General features: G+C 40.3%; 1 protein-coding gene across 1 annotated transcript in view; it reads left to right on the top strand.

Annotated features, from left to right (window-relative positions):
* Window positions 1–20,414, top strand: part of CLVS1 (clavesin 1) — a 164,121-nt gene that overhangs the window by 61,581 nt on the left and 82,126 nt on the right. Inside the window, exon 3 of the mRNA XM_005689009.3 lies at window positions 3,160–3,334. Within this exon, the coding sequence (XP_005689066.1) occupies window positions 3,160–3,334 (175 nt within the window). The remainder of the gene's footprint in view (window positions 1–3,159; window positions 3,335–20,414) is intronic.

The following is a 20,414-nucleotide window of genomic DNA, read 5'->3' as shown; positions in this document are numbered from 1 at the left end:
GCTCATATTTTTTTTTCCTTAACCCTTTTCCTTCAACCTCAGTACTGCATGTAAGCTTCACAAAAGGCTTAGCTTTTCTAACTTTTCTCATTCTCTCCATGCGTGTAGTCTTTCTAAGAAAGCTAATCCAGGATCACACTCTCGAATTCCCTAATGGGCATCTGCAGTTTACCACTAGGCATCTCCACATTTTCCTTTGGCACTGCCTAAACTCACAACCTTTGGTCTATGCTCCACTTAAATCAATGTTTCTTTCCAATACAAGGCAGTATCTCTAAAGACTTGGGTCTTTAGATCATATATGATACGAATGCAACAACAACAACAAATCAAAGCCAATGAAAACTTACCTACATTAATAGGAATTTGACATCTCTAAAATTTAGAAGAGACTATGTCTAAAAGAAAATGATAATGAGAACAGTATGAAACACCAATTCCTGTGAGAAATGGTTAAAGTTATTAATATTTTTCAATCCAGAGATTATATGGCACATTACAACCACCGTGTTTAGATAATTTAGTATGTGGTACAGGAAGACCTGGGGCTTCCCAGGTGGCTCAGTGGTAAAGAATCCGCCTGCCAATGCAGGAGACTCGAGTTCAAGCCCTGGGGCGGGAAGATCCTCTGGAGGAGGAAATGGCAACCCACTCCACTATTCTTGCCTGGGAAATCTCATGGACAGAGGAGTCTGATGGGCTACAGTCCACGGGGTCACAAAGAGTTGGACACGACTTAATGACTAAACAACAACAGAAGGACCCGAGGGGTTGTTTTTGGTAGAGGAACACTCAGTGGTCAGATTTGTGGGAGGAAAAGTTTCGCTTGATATAAGGAAGACATTTTTAGTAAGAACTGTACAGAAACAAAATGGGCTGCTACCTGTATTTTTCACATGTCACTCTTATTTCCTGAAATGCGTGTTCCTTTTCCCTCTTATCCAAAATCCTATTTACCCTTTGGGGCTCATCCCAAGCTTTCATTCCTCTATAAATTCCTGATTACTAAAATTTTATTGATCTCTTTCAACTCATGTTTCTAATCTCTTACCCCAGCCCAATTAAATTAAGGGATCTTTGAAAGTATAAATATGACATAACTTCAAGCATTAAGCAGAGCTCTGAGCTTATAATAGCCATTCAGTAAATTTTTGCTGGTTTGCTAGTTTTTTGTTTGTTTTTGTTTTATTTAAGTATAGATGATTTACAGTATTATGTTAATTTCAGTTGTACAACACAGTGACATGGTTTGGGGATTTTTTTTGCAGATTATATTCCATTATAGATTATGACAAGATAATGGGTATAATTCTTTGTGCTATACAGTAAGATCCTTGATGTGAATCTATTTTATGAGTAGTAGTTTGTATCTGTTAATTCCACATTTGATTACATATTTTCTGATTTAATAATCTGCAATCTAATAATTTAATGATCTGCAATCATTAGATTTGATTAGAATTTGAATCCAATTGAAATGTTCAGGAATCTGATCATTTCACTTGATTTCACAGTGGATGTGCTCAGTCGCTCAGTTGAGTCAGACTTTTTGCAGCCCCATGGACTGTAGCTACTAGGTGCCTCTACCTGTGGAAATTTCCAAGCAAGAATCCTAGAGTGGGGTGCTGTTTCCTATTCCAGAGGATCTTCTCAACCCAGGGATTGAACCCACATCTCCTGTGTCTCCTGCATTGGCAGGCAGATTCTTTACTACTTTTGTGCAAAGCCCCACAAAAGAATACAATTTCTGATTTTAATGATAGACTGAAGGAATAGATTTTGCCATCACTTAACATCCAGGCTTATATTTTTCAAAAAAATTAAAATCCACTGAATTTAGAGATCCTTTAAGGTCTTGAATTTTTAGCACAGATAATTTGCTTGGAGAATTAGCAAAATATGCCATCATTTCTTTGTATCTGGAAATTATTTAAAACAAAAATCAACTGGTGACTGAGAATATATGATGTGGAAGAACACACACAATGCTAGAGAACTGTAACTCCAGTTCGTAGTCAGGTCTTCCTGTTGTCATAGTTACCAGTGTACTCCAAGCAGACTCCTTCCTGAATCACACTGCAAACCTTCAATGAAAATAAATGACTCTTCAAGCTTTATTTTTCTCTATCCATGAACTGAGCCTACAAAATAGCATCGATCACATGGGGTTTTTTGTTTTTTGTTTTTTACATTTTGAGCAAGATTTTCAACATACAAAAGGAATAAGAGGTTTAATCAAAACAAGTGCCTCTGATGAAGGTCTTACCTCATTTGCTCAGCAATATTCATCAAGTAGGTAGGTTTTGGGGACACAACTACATCATGGCCCAGGATGGAGAGATAAGTAAGAGACGCATTTCAATGAAATGCAATCAGCGTTGCACTGGAAGCAGAGGATAGAGATTTGCGGAAACACAAAAGAGAGACGCCTCCTAAAGTTTGGACTTCTGGTGCAGTCATTTCAAAGGGAGGTTCCATCCTGTGATTCTCAGTGTATTGTTCCTATGAAGTTTATTTACCTGGGGGGATGGTGGTGGTGAATAGACTGTTTTTTTAAATTTCATTTTTAGAGAATAATTGCTTTACAATGCTGCATTAGTTTCTGCTGTACAACGAAGTGAATCAGCTGTATGTATAGATACCTCCCTGCCCTCTGGAGCCTCACCCCTCTAAGTCCTCACAGAGCGCTGAGCTGCGCTCCTGAGCCGTACAGCAGCTTCCCGCTAGCCATCTGTTTACACGTGGCAGTGCTGCTTTCTCAGTTCATCCCACCCTCCCCTTCCTGAGCTGTGTCCACAGTCCATTCTCTACGGCTGCGTCTCTATTCCTGCCCTGCAAATAGGTTCATCAGTTTCATGCATCATTTTCATGCATTAATATATGATATTTGTTTTTCTTTTTCTGACTTACTTCACTGTGTATGACAGGCTCTAGGTCCATCCACATCACTACAAATGACCCAATTTCATTCCTTTTCATGGCTGAGTGTATTCCATTGTATATATGTTTGCTCACTGTATTCCCAGTCACTTTGTGGCGAGGACACCGGTGTTGCCCTGCAGGCTGGGCTCGAGGAGCAGAGTGAGCTGGCCAGGGCTCCACACACTGAGTTCCATCATCTGCTGATATTCACGCTCTGCCTCTTTCTGCTTTGTGCAGGAACTCCTTCACAGACATTCTCCGGGCCATCCTGCTGTCACTGGAAGTCCTTATTGAAGATCCGGAGCTTCAGATAAATGGTTTCATTTTAATTATAGACTGGAGTAATTTCTCCTTCAAGCAAGCCTCCAAACTGACACCTTCAATCCTCAAACTAGCCATTGAAGGGTTGCAGGTAAGCTCACTGAATGTGTTAATACCTTATGAGACTGCATGTGACCGTGTGCTCTTTTCTTATTGCAACTAATGTAATATTTGTCTTTGAGAAAGGTAAAAGAAAACTTTGATAAAATCCACCTGTGAGTACTCTATTTTTATCCCAGCCTCAGTTTAGATGTTGTTGTTGTTGTTTTGTTTTTAATTAGACTCCATTTTCATTAACAGCTCTAAATTACGGTTTCCACGGGTACAAATTACCTACTGTAGCAATTATGAAGAAAGCTTGGGGATGTTTAGCCAAATCCATCTGAGAGTTCACAAAAATTAAAACTAAAAAACATCTGCTTTATGAGAGTGCTTTTACAGTGCGGTGGCATGGAAGCTTTTTAGGGTTTCTGGGAGCATCTTTGCCCAGGAAAATGTGCCTGGTGGGTCCTTACTTCCCCAAGTGCTATATGCCGAGGTGTGTGTACTAAAGGCTATCACTCCTGGGAAGATAAAGGAAGCAGGCAGAACTCTACTTCCTGTTTGTATGACCAGTCATTAGGACTCTGGGAAAGGGGCTTTTGTGCTGGGTAGAGGTTAGGGGAGTCCGTCCCTGGGGTCCCTTCTGCTTGAAGGACCAGTGATTCTGTGAAAAGTAAGTCAGAGGGGCAATGCTGCTTAACTTTGTGGTGACATACTACAATACAAAAGAAAAGCCATACAGGGAGATTCAGAACCAGCATAGATGAAACTCATACCCATTCTTCATTCTGTAGGAAGACTGACTCCATGGAGTGACTCCCCTCCCAATAAATAGACTGCAGTTACATGCAGCTATGTAGACAGCAAAAATACCTGTTAATTCTCAGATCAGGCAGCCAGTACCCAAGCTCTTCAAAATACAAGACCAGGAAATCCATTTCAATCCCCTATCCTACTCCAGTGTGATGAGTAATTGATGCACCTGCTTCTTAAACTGTGGCTGATTCACATTAGGCTTCCGGCAAATACGTAGCACTTGTTGGGCTTCTGATAAATTTATGTTTATTGAATGGATCTTATTTTGTTGAAAGGGTTTCCTGCTTCAGAACAGGGGCAAGTACACGCTGTTCCAAGAATGCCACGTGGTCCTGGGGAGCTACATCATGCAGTGTGTTGGAGGCACATTTTTAAAGTTGCTTTTGCATTTCTAGATTACAGTGTATCCTGCCTTGCCCTAAAAATCTCAGTCACAGACTTTTCTGTCCTTTACTGCCAATCATTTTCTCTTAGCTCCCTTTTTCTCCACCATCCTCTCTTCTAAGCTTCTGCACATCTGATCTCTCTCTCTCTCTCTAAAGCTTTTATCAAAGGGAGTTTTAAAGTAAGCTGCAAGGTTTATTTCATACCCTATAATTACACTGGCCATATCTTCGGGATTTTCTGTGGTAGTACAAGCTTCATGCATTTTTATCTTTCTAAAAAGAGACAATTCATTACATGTGTAAATAGCTGTGATTCAAGTTCTATGTAATTATAAGATTTTTTTCATAAATCAGGAAGAAAATGTACTTTTTCCAACCCTGTGTTCCAATTTTTTTTTTTCTGGAAATGGTGTGGATTATATAACATGTCCCCTGCCAACTTCTCTAGGCTGATGTGGGTCTTACTGAGTTAATGCATGTGAGTGTGTTTTAAAACATAGAGCTGTACCTACATTTGTAAGGTATTTTACAAGAAATACTAGATGACCTTTTGTGGGGCAAGGCAAGTCTACCTGGGCCTTCTCTTGTCATGTACCAGGGATGAATTCCACAATGTTCCATAGCTCTGGCTAAAGAAGAGCCCCTGCTGGGAGAAGGGGAGATGCACAAGGACAGGGTCAGAGTGGAAAACAGGTACTTCCTCCCATCATCTCTCAGAGCAATGACCTGGACCCTTCTGTTGCTGAGCAATGTAAACTCCCTTGACTGGGGGAGAGCATCAGGTCAATCGGGCTCTGGTTTGGGATGCAGCCTTTTCTGCAAATTCTGCCTGCCCAGACCCTAAATACCTGAGAGAGGAAGGTGCAATTTTTCCAAGAGAAGAGTCAGTGGTTCCTGAAGAAGCTGCACTTGGGTGTGGCTCTGTCCAGGATATGGGCTTCCTGCCCTCACAGTGTTGGCTTGGTTCCTGCCCCACACTTGGTGGCCATCTCTGGCCACCACTGGCAACTTCTCACTCCAGGCCATCCTCTCTCAGGCTCTGTGGACATTTAGATGCCACGGTCACCTCTCTTCCAGCTCTCCCAGGGAACTTTTTTCACTGCAACAGTTGTTTCCAGACACACTGCAGCCAATAATTCCTTCTGGCATTTCAAAATGTCCGAACTGGTAGGAAGCAGAATTCATGCCTTTGTGGTCATGCTGTTGTACAAGGAAGAGCCCATACTGGCCTCCAAGTGCCAACAATGAAAATTCAAGATAAATTCCACACCACTTCTGGGATGGGTGAAGGCATCAACTTTATTGGAGAAAGAAAAAGTCAGTGAGAGATGAGAGGTTGCTATTGTTCCTTTTACTGCTACACCTTCAGAAAGGCCCAAAGAGGTTTGAGTGTCTTATAGATAGGCAGCGGGATTCTACAAAACATTTAAAGAAGAGTTAATATCTATCCTTCTCAAACTATTCCAAAAAACTGAAGAGGGAACACCTCCAAACTCCTTCTACAAGGCCAGCATTACCAAAACCAAAGACACTATTAAAAGAAACAGAGAAAGAAAATTAGAGTTCAATTCCTTGATAAATGCAGATGCAAAAATCCTCAAAAAAGTATTAGCAAATTGAATTCAATAATACATTAAATGATAATTCATCATGATTACTGGGATGTATTCCAGGGAAGCAAGGATAGTTCAATATCCACAAGTTAATCAATGTGATACACCACATCAACAAAATGAAGGATAAAATCACATGATTGTGGGCAGGGGTGGGGAGGGATGAACAGGCACAACACAGAGGATGTATGATACCGTAATGACTGATACTTATGATTATACACTTGTCCGAATGTGCAGAGTGTACACCAAAAGTGAGACACAATGTAAATGATAGGCTTTGCGTGATTATGATGTGTCAACGTAGGTTCATCAGGTGTAATGAACGTACACCTCTGATGGGGGCTGCTGATCACGAGGAGACTACACATGTGTGGGAGCAGAGGATATGGGAAATCTCTGTCCTCCAGTCGGTTTTGCTGTGAACGTAAAACTGCTCTAGAAAACAGTGTTTTAGTGAAGAAAAGTGCAATTATACTCAGTCATTCAAAGGAAAAGGCATGTGCATAGAACTTTGGTTATACATTTTATAGGCTAAATTAATGAGTTATAATAACAACCATGTAGGAGACTACTCTTTAAGGGATCATCGGATTTTCTACATCACAAGTTACCCTGGATCAGCCAGTCATGAAAGTCTAATATATAGTACATATTCCTCCTTTTCGAACAATGGGATATGTCATTGTTTAGAATATTAAGTTGTCCCAGCTACATAGTCTGTGAATATTAGTTCAAAATAACTTTAGGTAAAATACTAATTTTGAGAATGCCTGGAAGTCATTTTCTCTTATTCTGCTGTTTCCTCTCTTAAATGTAGTAATGTCTAAAAGAGCCATCATATCTATTCATTACAACCTGTTTAAATTTTAATCAAACAAAGTAATATTTATGCCACCATTTTAATATAGCAGAGCATTATTCTCAATTCTGCAAGGAAATTCTGGCAGAAAGCGCAACAAGCTGAAGTCCTGTTCTTGAGTTTTGCAATGTTTCCAAAATCAATTTTTGGAATCATTTCTTATAAATCACTGCCCAACCATTACAATCAACACAGCATATATCAATGTTCAGCCAACCCAGATACTTAAAGAATTGACTGTGCCGAAGTGTTTTACTAAGCAAGAGTTACAGGCTATTTACAAAATAGTTGGTTCCCTAAGGACCCAGACGTTATTAAAGGTGTACAGAAGCTTACTTCTGACTCACTGGAGATTTAGAAAGCAGTCTTTTTACCCCCCTCATTTCTGTGCTTATGTTATTTTTGTCTGTCCAATTGAATACTTTATCAATTCATTAACTCTTCATTCCAGTTCAAGGTTTATGGTATGATTTTTGTTGTTGTTTGTTAAAAATGGCTTTATAATATTTATATCAACTTTTATTTAAACTCTCCCATGTGAGAGTTGAACCATAAAGAAGGCTGAGCGCCAAATAATTGATGCTTCACTTTCAAACTGTGGTGCTGGAGAAGACTCTTCAGAGTCCCTTGGACAGCAAGGAGATCAAGCCAGTCAACTTTAAAGGAAATCAGTTCTGAATATTCATTGGAAGGACTGATGCTGAAGCTGAAGCTCCAATACTTTGGCTACCTGATGGGAAGAGCCAACTCAATGGAAAAGACCTTAATGCTAGGAAAGACTGAGGGCAGGAGGAGAAGAGGGTGACAGAGGATGAGATGGTTGGATGGCATCATCAACTCAATGGACATGAGTTTGAACAAACTCTGGGAAAGGAGTGGAAAAGGAGGTCCGCTGCTTTTCCAACTCTTAACCCAAAGGTGGGAAGGGATTGGGAGTAATGCTCAGAGGCTCAGCTGCAAACCATTCATCTCCTGGGAAGCCCTTTTCATTAAACTGTTTCCAACCTTCATCCATCCTCTTTCACCTCCTTCCCACATCCTGCTCCTCTCATATCTTACTTTCCCATCCCTTTTCCAAAATAAACAATGCGTTCATTTGTTTTTGGGGAATCCAAAGTGCCCTATTCACTTGGAAGACTAGGACAGTAAAACATTCATAAAGTCACTGGAAAACATGACAGTTCCTGAGGGTAAATGAATGGCAGGAGGTGATTGTATTTTTGGAAAGGCTAGTTGGGAAGAGGCATTTCAAGTTAGCAGTAGATTCATACCAAATCAACCATCTATGACTCAGACATGCAGGCCCACTGATTCATGGTGTATTCGTTCAACAGAAAATGTGGGTCAGGTATTCTCCTAAACTGGTTGATAGTGGAGAACAAAGCAATCTGGCTTCCTGAAGCTTACATTCTATTATGCAAAGTTTGCAAACCACCAGTCTCAGCATCACCAGGAGCTGGTCAGAAATGCGGAGCCTCAGGCACTACTCCCAAGCTTACTAAATCAGTCTGCATTTCAAGTTCTGCATACAAATTAACGTTGGAGAAGCACTGCTCTAATAGACAGTATGGCAGTATAATGCGATGGATCTCACCCATAAATGCACAGACTCCCCTGGAGGGTTTGTTACAACCCACATCCCTTGTCCCTATTCCCAGTTTCTGATTCCATAGGTCTGGAGCAGAGTCCATGAGCTTACACTTCAAAAACGTTCCCAGGTGCTGCTGCTGGTGGTACAACCAGACAATGTAGGTGAGAGTAGAGTCTGACTATTTGGACTTTAGTCCTGGCTCTGCCACCCAAAAACCTCAGGCCTTAGGGTTTATCTTGATCAGCTTTAGTTTTGTTTTCTATAAAGATGTGGTGGTAAAACAGAACTACCTCACTGGTTTATGGCAGGAATTAAATAGTGCATGAAAAGTGCCTGGGCCACGATTGTAGCTCACCAGGTCCCTCTGTCCATGGGATTTCCCAGGCAAGAATACTGGAGAGGGTTGCCATTTCCTTCTCCAGGGGATCTTCCTATCCCAGGGATTGAACCCAAATCTTCTGTGTCAAAGTTTGAAATTAGATCTCACCAGCTGTTCACTGGACCCAAACAAGGGTGCTCCCTTCTCACCTCAGTCAATGACTTGGGTCCAGTTTGGTGTCACCTGCTCAGACAGTGGCACATGAGGGGGCTTTTCTTTCTGTTTACGTGTTGCAATCTCTTTAATCATTACCAACGTCTGCTCCCAAAGCCTCCATAGTTGAGTGATTAATGAGGTTGAACTTCATGTCTTTCACACTGCAGGACTCTTTTCATCAGTAACATTTACAGTCTTTGATCAATCCTTACACTTTCCACATATTAAAAATATTAGATACAAATAAATGGAAGGGAGATGGTATTTTGTATATATTTTGCCAAGAAGGTTCTTAATTCATTCTGAACACTCCAGGGATGCCTGAAGAACATTTTCCTCTTAACAAACTACCCTTTACCTTCCCGGGCTACAAGGCTACAATCTTGAGTTTGCAATAGTAGAATATGGTATTACAGAAATACTAGAGGAATAAAATGTCCCCTGTAATGCTCTACCTTGTTAAGTATCCATTAAACTCAGGAAGATGATTAGAGGTAATGACACTCCAGTGATGCTGATGGCAGATAGGATGGCCCATTTAAAACAGTTCCAGTTAAACAGGTCTATCTCTGGCATGTTGTTGATAAATGGTTTTTCTGGACTCTCATGCATTATAGACCTGACCAATGCCTGGATTCATCCATTCAAGAAACCGTTACTAAGACTCGACTTTGAGTCAGTCACAAAAATAAACAGATGCTGTCCCTACTCTCAGCAAGCCATCATTCAGAGGAGAGGCAGCTCTATAAACAAATGATGAAAACGATGTTGCATGTACAAGAAGGGAGATACACACCAGGTTAATACTATCCCGGTTCAGGCAGGAGGAGTTAGGAATGGCCTCTTGGGTAAAGCTGCATCTTGACTGATTCTTAACAGGTGAGTGCAGAAGAGCCAAGTGAAAGCAGGCTGGAAGAAATTTCAGGCAAAGAAGGTATTATGGGCAAAAATACAGGGGCAAGTTGTTTTTGTTGTTTAGTCATTAAGTCGTGTCCAGCTCTTTGTGACCCCATAGACTGTAGCCCTCCAGGCTCCTCTGTCCATGGAATTTCCCATGCAAGAATACTGGAGTGGGTTGCCATGCCCTCCTCCAGGGGATCTTCCCTACCAAGGTATCAAACCTGCATCTCCGGCATTGGCAGATGGATTCTTCACCACTGAGCCAACCAGAGGCAAGACCACAGAGGCAAGATCTCAGTCAATAAGAGAGAGAGAAACAGAATCAAGTTCCTAATCCTGGCATGCACTAGGACCAGGCAAGGAGCCTGTGTGCCGCTGTGCCATGCTAAGGAACTTGGTCTCTTTCTGCAGGTGTTGAGGGCCATCTTGAAGCAGAATGACAATACAGACTGATGCTTCTCATGGGATCAATTTGGCAGGTATGAGCAGGGAAGAGTCAAAGGTGGGGAACCAAATAAAAGACAACTGCAATCATTCAAGTAAGAAGTAAGAGGTTAAACTAGGAGTGACCAAAAGATTTCGATAACTATATAGGAAGTCAAGTAAGGCAGTGATTGGTTGTTGGATGCTTGAGAATGGAAAGTGAAGATGGAGGAGTCCATGATGAAGCTTGGATGTGCAGCTTGGGTGAAGGGTAGGGGTGGTGCAAACCAATGAGATGGTGGAAAGAATGAGCCCTTGACAACACTGGTCTACACCATTCTTACAACACTTTTTATCACCCAGTGCTGCAAATCTATAACTTTACCTTCATCAAAATAGCTTTAGTGCTTGTGTCAGGGATGGAAAAACAGGCTTGCCCTCACATACTAAATCTAAACAACTGAAACGCAGCTCAGGAAAAAAGAATGCTGGCACTGACTGGTGATGGTTCCTTTCACTGTGGATCATAAATAGCAAGTCTGCCACACATCCTGGGCTTCCCAGGTGGCTCAGTGATAAAGAACATGCCTGCCAATGCAGGAGACACAGGAGACATGGTTTCAATCCCTGGATCAGGAAGATTCCCTGGAGGAGGAAATGGCAACCCACTCCAGCATTCTTGCCTGGGAAAGCCCATGGACAGGAAACCTGGAGGGTTACAGTCCAGGGGGTCTCAAAGAGTCAGACATGACTGAGCATACACACACACTCCCTGACCTGGGTATTCTAGCTAAATTTGGGGACAGTCTAGTGTTCATGGTACAAGAAATAAGAATAACCATAGGGTGAGACAGCATCTTGAAGAAGCTCATTATCTCTACTCTAGGTTAAAAATAATCAAACCTGGTGATGATGATGGTGGTGTTGATGACGATACTTATTGTTAGTCTGGCACTTAAACCACCTTCACCCAGTGCCTTATTTGATCCTCTCAACAGCCCTTGGTTTTCCCAAGTGGCACTAGTGGTAAAGAACCCGCCGGCCCGAGCAGGAGGTGTAAGAGATGTGGGTTCGATCCCTGGGTTGAGAATATCCCCTGGAGGAGGGCGTGGCACCCACTCTAGTATTCTTGCCTGGAGAATCCCATGGACAGAGGAGCCTGAGGGGGTGCAGTCCACGGGTCACAGAAAGTCGGGCATGACTGAAAACAACTTAGCATGTACAGCCCTTGGTAATAAGCAAAGCAGGAGAATAACATCATCACTTAAAAAAAAAACAAAAAACACAAAACCCCACAAAAGATTGACTGGATTGATCAGTGAAACATCAGTTCTGAAGATTTTAGTTGCCTTGGAGACCAACTAAAGACCCCAGACTTGTTGTTGCATTTCACAAGAGAAGGTGGGACTTGTGAGAATAAATAGCTGATAAAGTGCAGTCTCCATTTGCATCAAAGTATTTGTTGTTAAGAAACCAATAACAATCGTTCTCATTTTAGCTCAAAGATAATTTTTCAAAGTGCAGTATTTTGTTTTTATACTTAGAAGGCCCTAATTTTTACACAATAAACTTTTTATTGATGTGTTAATATACAGCCAGAAAACTATCCAAATTGTAAGCATGCAGCGAAGTGAATTTTCAGAAAATGAAAACATTTAAGTAACCAAAAACAGATTAAGAAAAAGAATACTGCCAGTTACTCAGAGGTGCCTCCTTCCCCCGACTCAGTAGCTGACTCCCAAAGGTAGCTAAGATCTCCACTAGCTTTTTTTTTCAGTTATGCTTCCTAAGGCCCACTTGACTTTGCATTCCAGGATGTCTGGTTCTAGGTGAGTGATCACACCATTGTGGTTATCTGGGTCATGAAGAACTTTTCTGTATAGTTCTTCTGTGTATTCTTGCCACCTCTTCTTAATATCTTCTGCTTCTGTTAGGTCTAAACCGTTTCTGTCATTTATTGTGCTCATCTTTGCAAGCAATGTTCCCTTGATATCTCTAATTTTCTTGAAGAGATCTCTAGTCTTTCCCATTCTATTGTTTTCCTCTATTTCTTTTCATTAATCACTTAGGAAGGCTTTCTTATCTCTCCTTGCTATTCTTTGGAACTCTGCATGCAAATGGGTATATCTTTCCCTTTCTCCTTTGCCTTTAGCTTCTCTTCTTTTCTCAGATCTTTCTAAGGCCTCCTCAAACAACCATTTTGCCTTTTTGCATTTCTTTTTCTTGGGGATGGTCTTAAATACACAATACACAGCATCAAGTAAGTGTTACAAAATACCTGCATTAAATCTATACATTTTACTCTTAAAAGAATCTCTCAAACTTTCCTTTGGACCCCATTTAATTTCTTAATTTGGTCACGTGGTTTCCAAACTCACCACATGTTAGAAGTCTGTAACAAGAGTTTGGTGGAGGGGCTAATTCATATTGACATATAGACTATATCAAGAAATAACAGCTGTCAGCCAGGGAAGAGACACAAAGAAGATTAAAAATTTTACTACCCAAACTAGAAAGCACCATGCTTGTGCCCATGCCGCATGGAGCTAAGAGTACCGTATACTGTGGAGCCAGATCATGGTGTGCAGTTGTGATCCTGAGCTATCAGAAGAGTTTCCATCACCTTCAACAAGTGATATTGAAGACACCACGGAAATGTGTAACTGGTAGAGAGAGATTTTCCTCTGTGGTAGTTATAATGTGATATAGACAATCTTACAGTTTGAGACACTTAGTCACCAGTATAACTTAGGAATCCTAGAAATTATTAATTTTTTGAGTTTTAAAGATGTTTTTTTACAGTGAAAATAGCTTCTACATTACCAAGACAAAGCTCTTTAAAGGTTTATATATCTTAAATAGGAGAACAACAGATGCTTTCAGCACTTTCAGCTATTGAAATCTGTTAAGATTCTCTCAACTTGACTTCCACTCCCAAACCCCACTACTGGGGGTTCATTATACATGTTCAGTATAAAAAAATATTTTAAAAATACTGGTGATACTGGAAAGTAATTCAGTTCAGTTCAGTCATTCAGTCACTTTGCTATCCCATGGACTGCAGCACACCAGGCTTCCCTGTCCATCACCAACTCCTGGAGCTTGCTCAAACTCATGTCAGTGATGCCATCCAACTATCTCATCCTCTGTCATCCCCTTCTCCTCTTGCCTTCAATCATTCCCAGCATTAGGGTCTTCTCCAATGTGTCAGTTCTTTGCATCAGGTGGCCAAAGTATTGGAGCTTCAGCTTCAGCATCAGTCCTTCCAATGAATATTCAATGATTTCTTTTAGGATTGACTGACTTGATCTCCTTGCTGTCCAAGGGACTCTCAAGAGTCTTCTCCAACACAAAAAAGTTCAAAAGCATCAATTTTTCAGCACTCAGCTTTCTTTACAGTCCAACTCTCACATCCACACATGACTACTGAAAAAAACCATAGCTTTGACTAGACAGACCTCTGTCAGTGAAGTAATGTCCCTGCTTTTTAAATATGCTGTCTAGGTTAGTCACAGCTTTTCTTCCAAGGAGCAAGCATCTTTTAATTTCATGGCTGCAGTCACCATCTGCAGTGATTTTGGAGCCTAAGAAAATAAAGTCTCTCTGTTTCCATTGTTTCCCCATCTATATGCCATGAAGTGATGGGATTGAATGCCATGATCTTTATTTTTTGAATGTTGAGTTTTAAGCCAGCCTTTTCACTCTCCTCTTATACCTTTATCAAGAGGTTCTTTAGTTCTTCGCTTTCTGCCATAAGGATGGTATCATCTGCATATCTGAGGTTATTGGTATTTCTCCCGGCAATCTTGATTCCAGCTTGTGCTTCATCTAACCTGGCATTTTGCATGATGTCCTCTAAACAGAATTTAAATAAGCAAGGTGATAATATACAGCCTTGATGTACTCCTTTCCTGATTTGGAACCTGTCCATTGTTCCATGTTTGGTTCTAACTGTTGCTTCTTGACCTGCATACAGATTTCTCATGAGGCAGGTAAGGTGGTCTGGTTCCCATCTTTTGAAAAATTTTCCACAGTTTGTTGTGATCCACATAGTCAAAAGCTATAGAGCAGTCAATGAAGAAGAAGTAGATGTTTTTCTGTAACTCTCTTGCTTTTTCTATAATCCAACGGATGTTGGCAACTTGATCTCTGGTTCCTCTGCCTTTTCTAAATCTAGCTTGAACATCTGGAAGTTCACAGTTTATGTACTATTAAAGCCTAGCTTGGAGAAGTTTGAATATTACTTTGCTACCATGTGAGATGAGTGAAGTTTGAACACTGTTTGGCATTGCCTTTCTTTGGGATTGGAATGAAAACGGACCTTTTCCAATCCTGTGGCCACTGCTGAGTTTTCCAAATTTGCTGACATATTGAGTGCAGCACTTTCACAGCATCATCTTTTAGGATTTGAAACAACTCAGCTGGAATTTCATCACCTCCACTAGCTTTGTTCAGAGTGATGCTTCCTAAGGCCCACTTGACTGGTGAATAAAAATAAGAAAAATGCAAACTACACATAACCCTACACAGAAATAAACCTCTTAAATCTGGATATCTGGTCTTTTCATTTGATAGCACACAGTAAACAGTATTTTAGCTCTTTAAACATTTGATTTCAATGTCATTTTATAATGATGGCATCGTGTTCCATTGTTTAATTATATGATAATGTATTAACCAATTCCCAAGTGCTGAATGGTTAGAATGTTCTCAATTGCCTCAGTATTGTGTAAATTCCTAACATCAACGTTCCTTTAGCTGATTTCTTGGCTCAATGAATCACTGCCTTAGGATTAACTTCTAGAGGTGAAACGTATCTTGAAGATGCTCTAAAGAAGATTTTTTTAAAAAATTTTCATCAGCTAAGTATGAGATGGTCTGCTTCTAAACCAAAATCAGTTCTGGGTATCAAAAATAAGTCTGCAACTATTTGTAAACTCCCCACAATGCCTCCACCACACAACTCCTTTTTGCTTTCATTTGCTTTGATTACCTTGATTACTACTGAGATGGAATATTTTCCATATGTTTATCTGACCTTTTTTTTAATTAAAAAAATTTTTTTTAATTGGAGGCTAATTGCTTTACAATATTGTGGTGGTTTTTGCCATACATTCACATGAATCAGCCATGGGTGTACATGTGTTCCCATCCTGAACCTCCCTCCCCATCCCATCCCTCAGGGTCATCCCAGTACACCAGCCCTGAGCACCCTGTCTCATGCATTGAACCTGGACTGGCGATCTGTTTTACATATGGTAGTATACATGTTTCAAAGCTATTCTCTCAAATCATCCCACCTTCACCTTCTTCCACAGAGTCCAAAAGTCTGTTCTTTACATCTGTGTTTCTTTTGCTGTCTCCCATATAGGGTATTTGATCTTTTTATTATCTTTTTTATGTATCGCCTGTTAATGTACTTCAACCATTTTTCAGCTGAGGTTTTAAAATTTTGTTTTATTTCTAATTTCTAAGAAATTTTTATTACATAAGGAAATTAAAGTTTTCTCACGTTACAATTATTATTATTATTTTTTTTACAATTTGCATCTATCAGTGAATTGTGTTTAGTTTTGCTGTTCTTCTTAAAGAAATTTAAGATGTTTGGTGTCCTTGCCTTGAGAACCCCATGAATAGTATGAAAAGGCAAAATGATAAGACACTGAAAGATGAACTCCCTAGGTCAGCAGGTGCCCAGTATGCTACTGGAGAACCATGGAGAAATAACTCCAGAAAGAATGACAAGACAGAGCCAAAGCAAAAACAACACCCAGTTGTGATGTGACTGGTGATGGAAGCAAGGTCCGATGCTGTAAAGAGCAATATTGTATAAGAACCTGGAATGTTAGGTCCATGAATCAGGCAAATTGGAAGTGGTCCAATAGGAGACGGCAAGAGTGAACGTCGACATTCTAGGAATCAGCAAACTAAAATGGACTGGAACGGGTGAATTTAACTCAGATGACCATAACATCTACTACTGTGGGCAAGAATTCCTTAGAAGAAATGGAGTAGCCATCATAGTCAACAAAAGAGTCCAAAATGCAGTACTTGGATGCAATCTTAAAAACAACAGAATGATCTCTGTTTGTTTCCAAGGCAAGCCATTCAATATCACAGTAATCCAAGTCTATACCCAACCAGTAATGCTGAAGAAGCTGAAGATGAATGGTTCTAAGAAGACCTACAAGATCTTCTAGAACTAACACCCCAAAAAGATGTCTTTTTCATTATAGGGGACTGGAATGCAAAGGTAGGAAGTCAAGAAACACCTGGAATAACAGGCAAATTTGGCCTTGGAGTACAGAATGAAGCAAGGCAAAGGCTAATAGAGTTTTGCCAAGAGAATGCACTGGTCATAGCAAACACCCTCTTCCAACAACACAAGAGACATGGACATCACCAGATGGTCAAGACTGAAATCTATTGATTATATTCTTGGCAGCCAAAGATGGAGAAGCTCTATACAGTCAGCAAAAACAAGACCAGGAGCTGATGGTGACTCTGATCATGAACTCCTTATTGCCAAATTCAGACATAAATTGAAGAAAGTAGGGAAAACCACTAGACCATTCAGGTATGACCTAAATCAAATTCCTTATACAGTGGAAGTGAGAAAGAGATATAAGGGACTAGATCTGATAGACAGAGTGCCTGATGAAATATGGACAGAGGTTTATGACATCCTGAGAGGGATCACAACCATCCCCAAGAAAAAGAAATGCAAAAGAGCAAAATGACTGTCTGAGGAGGCCTTACAAACAGCTATGAAAAGAAGAGAAATGAAAAGCAAAGGAGATAAGGAAAGATATACCCATTTGAATGCAGAGTTCTAAAGAATAGCAAGGAGATATAAAAAAGCCTTCCTCCGTGATAAGTGCAAAGAAATAGAGGAAAATAATAGAATGGGAAAGACTAGAGATCTCTTCAAGAAAGTTAGAGATACCAAGGGAACATTTCATGCAAACATGGGCACAATAAAGGACAGAAATGGTATGGACCTAACAGAAGCAGAAGATATTAAGAAGAGGTGGCAAGAATACACAGAAGAACTATACAAAAAAATCTTCATGACCAAGATAATCATGATGGTGTGATCACTCACCTAAAGCAAGACATCCTGGAATGTGAAGTCAAGTGGGCCTTAGGAGGCATCACTACAAACAAAGCTAGTGGAGGTGATGGAATTTCAGTTGAGCTATTTCAAATCCTGAAAGATGATGCTGTGAAAGTGCTGCACTCAATATGCCAGAAAATTTGGAAAACTCAGCAGTGGCCTCGGGACTGGAAGAGATCAGTTTTCATTCTAATTCCAAAGAAAGGCAATGCCAAAGAATGTTCAAACTACTGCACAATTGCACTCATCTCACATGCTAGTAAAGTAGTGCTCAAAATTCTCCAAGCCAGGCTTCGCAATACGTGAACCGTGAACTTCTAGATGTTTAGACTGGTTTTAGAAAAGGCAGAGGGACAAGAGATCAAATTGCCAACATCTGTGTGAACATCAAAAAAGCAAGAGAATTCCATAAAAACATCTATTTCTGCTTTATTGACTATGCCAAAGCCTGTGACTGTGTAGATCACAATGAACTGTGGAGAACTCTGAGAGAGATGGGAATACCAGACCACCTGACTTGCCTCTAGAGAAATCTGTATGCAGGTCAGGAAGCAACAGTTAGGACTGGACATGGAACAACAGACTGATTCTAAATCAGGAAAGGAGTATGTCAAGGCTGTATAATGTCACCCTGCTTATTTAACTTATATGTAGAGTACCTCATGAGAAACACTGGGCTGGATGAAGCACAAGCTGGAATCAAGATTGCCAGGAGAAATATCAATAACCTCAGATATTCAGATGACACCACCATTATGGCAGAAAGAAGAAGAACTAAAGAGCCTCTTGTTGAAAGTGAAAGAGGAGAGTGAGAAAGTTGGTTTAAAGCTCAACATTCAGAAAACTAAGATCATGGCATCCAGTCCCATCAATTCATGGCAAATAAATGGGGAAACAGTGGAAACAGTGGCAGACTTCATTTTTGGGGGCTCCAAAATCACTGCAGATGGTGACTGCAGCCATGAAATTAAAAGATGCTTACTCCTTGGAAGAAAAGTTATGACCAACCTAGACAGCACATTAAAAAGCAGAGACATTACTTTGCCAACAAAGGTCTGTCTAGTCAAGGCTATGGTTTTTCCAGTATTCATGTATGGATATGAGAGTTGGCCTGTAAAGAAAGCTAAGCACTGAAGAATTGATGCTTTTGAACTTTTTGGTGTTGGAGAAGACTCTTGAGAGTCCCTTGGACTGCAAGGAGATCTAACCAGTCCATCCTAAAGGAAATCAGTCTTGAATAATCATTGGAAGAACTGATGTTGAAGATGAAACTCCAATACTTTGGCCACCTGATGTGAAGAGCTGACTCATTTGAAAAGACCCTGATGCTGGGAAAGATTGAAGGTGGGAGGAGAATGGGATGACAGAGGATGAGATGGTTGGATGGCATTACTGACTCAATGGACATGAGTTTGAGTAAACTCTGGGAGGTGGTAATGGACAGGGAGGCCTGGTGTTGTGCAGTCCATGGGGTCGCAAAGAGTCAGACATGACTGAGTGATTGAACTGAACTGAACTGAAGATGTTTATATGATGAAGTCTGATTAGTGGTCTTCACTAGGGCTTAGAAAGTCTTCTTTTTCCAAATGTTATATAAAGTTTCCAATTATTTCCTTCTCGACTTAGATTTTTTTTTAACATTTTTATCTATAAGGATTTATACTGGAATAGGTGTAAGGAAGGGGTTTAACTTAATTTTTAAGTTTTTTGATTAGTCTTAATCCTAGCTATTGAATAACACACCCTGAAATTGATTTTAGAAGATGGATAAATCAGTGCTGAGGGAATATTAGGGAGAGTGATAACAGAGCCACTTTTCATTTAATTGTTGTTGTTCAGTTGCTAAGTCGTGTCTGACTCTTTGTGGCCCCATGAACTGCAGCACACCAGGCTTCCCTGTCCTCTCTATCTCCTGGAATTTGCTCAAACTCATGTCCATTGAGTCAGTGATGCCATCCAACCATCTCATCCTCTGCCTCCCAGCTTCTCCTGCCTTCAATCTTTCCCAGCATTAGCGTCTTTTCCAATGAGTCAGCTCTTCACATTAAGCGGTCAAAGTATTCATTTAATACTGTTAAAAATCTGAGCTAATTTTTGATAAGTATGAGTAATATGAATTTGCAAAGGATGAGAGAGAAGTCTCACTTCAATGACTATTTATTCAACTTTTCATTCGCCAGGGTTCCAAGCAGGCATAGGTGAGGGGACCAGCTGGTCATGTCCCCAGGATGGGACAAACATTAGCCTGGTGCTTCTTCAGTGCCATGTGGGAGAAAAGGAAAAGTGAAGTGCTAGCTAGGCCTAGGGCAATTCTTATTGAGCACAAAAGTTGGACGGGAAGATTTGGAAAATACCTCCCACTGCTAATGAATTCTAACAATACAGTCATAAAGATGATTTCTCCTGCTTTGATAACATTAGAGTTTAGGAATTTAAACATATTTAATGGAGATTATTAACATCATGAAAAAACTTGAAAGATTAAGCTAATGCCAACTGGAATGTCATTAATTGAGAGGAGTAATCCTTGATGCCTTAATCCAGAGACTCATTAAGGATTTGGAAGAAATTATGAATAACCTGTTCCATTAACTGAATGAGGTTTTAATTAAGATATTCTTAGGAGAGCAAGAGGACAGAGCAACTTTTAAGAGGATTTTCAGACTTTGGAAGGGGGAATTCAGTCCTGAAAGAGATATAGAGAAGAGAGGACCTGACTCAGAAGCTACGAAAGAAACATCTTGAGAAATGTATTCATTTAATATTTTCTGTTAAAAGAAAGAAAGCCTGAGCACATTCTGAAATATTTCTCTCTGGTCAGAGCATGGTTTTGTTGAATACTTTGGTAAAAAGTTCAATTTCTTGATTGTTCTTGCATTTTCCTTT

This window comes from Capra hircus, chromosome 14 (genome assembly GCF_001704415.2).
Source record: "Capra hircus breed San Clemente chromosome 14, ASM170441v1, whole genome shotgun sequence".
In the NCBI taxonomy this organism is placed as follows: domain Eukaryota; kingdom Metazoa; phylum Chordata; class Mammalia; order Artiodactyla; family Bovidae; genus Capra; species Capra hircus.
This window is presented reverse-complemented; position numbering and strand designations above follow the sequence as displayed.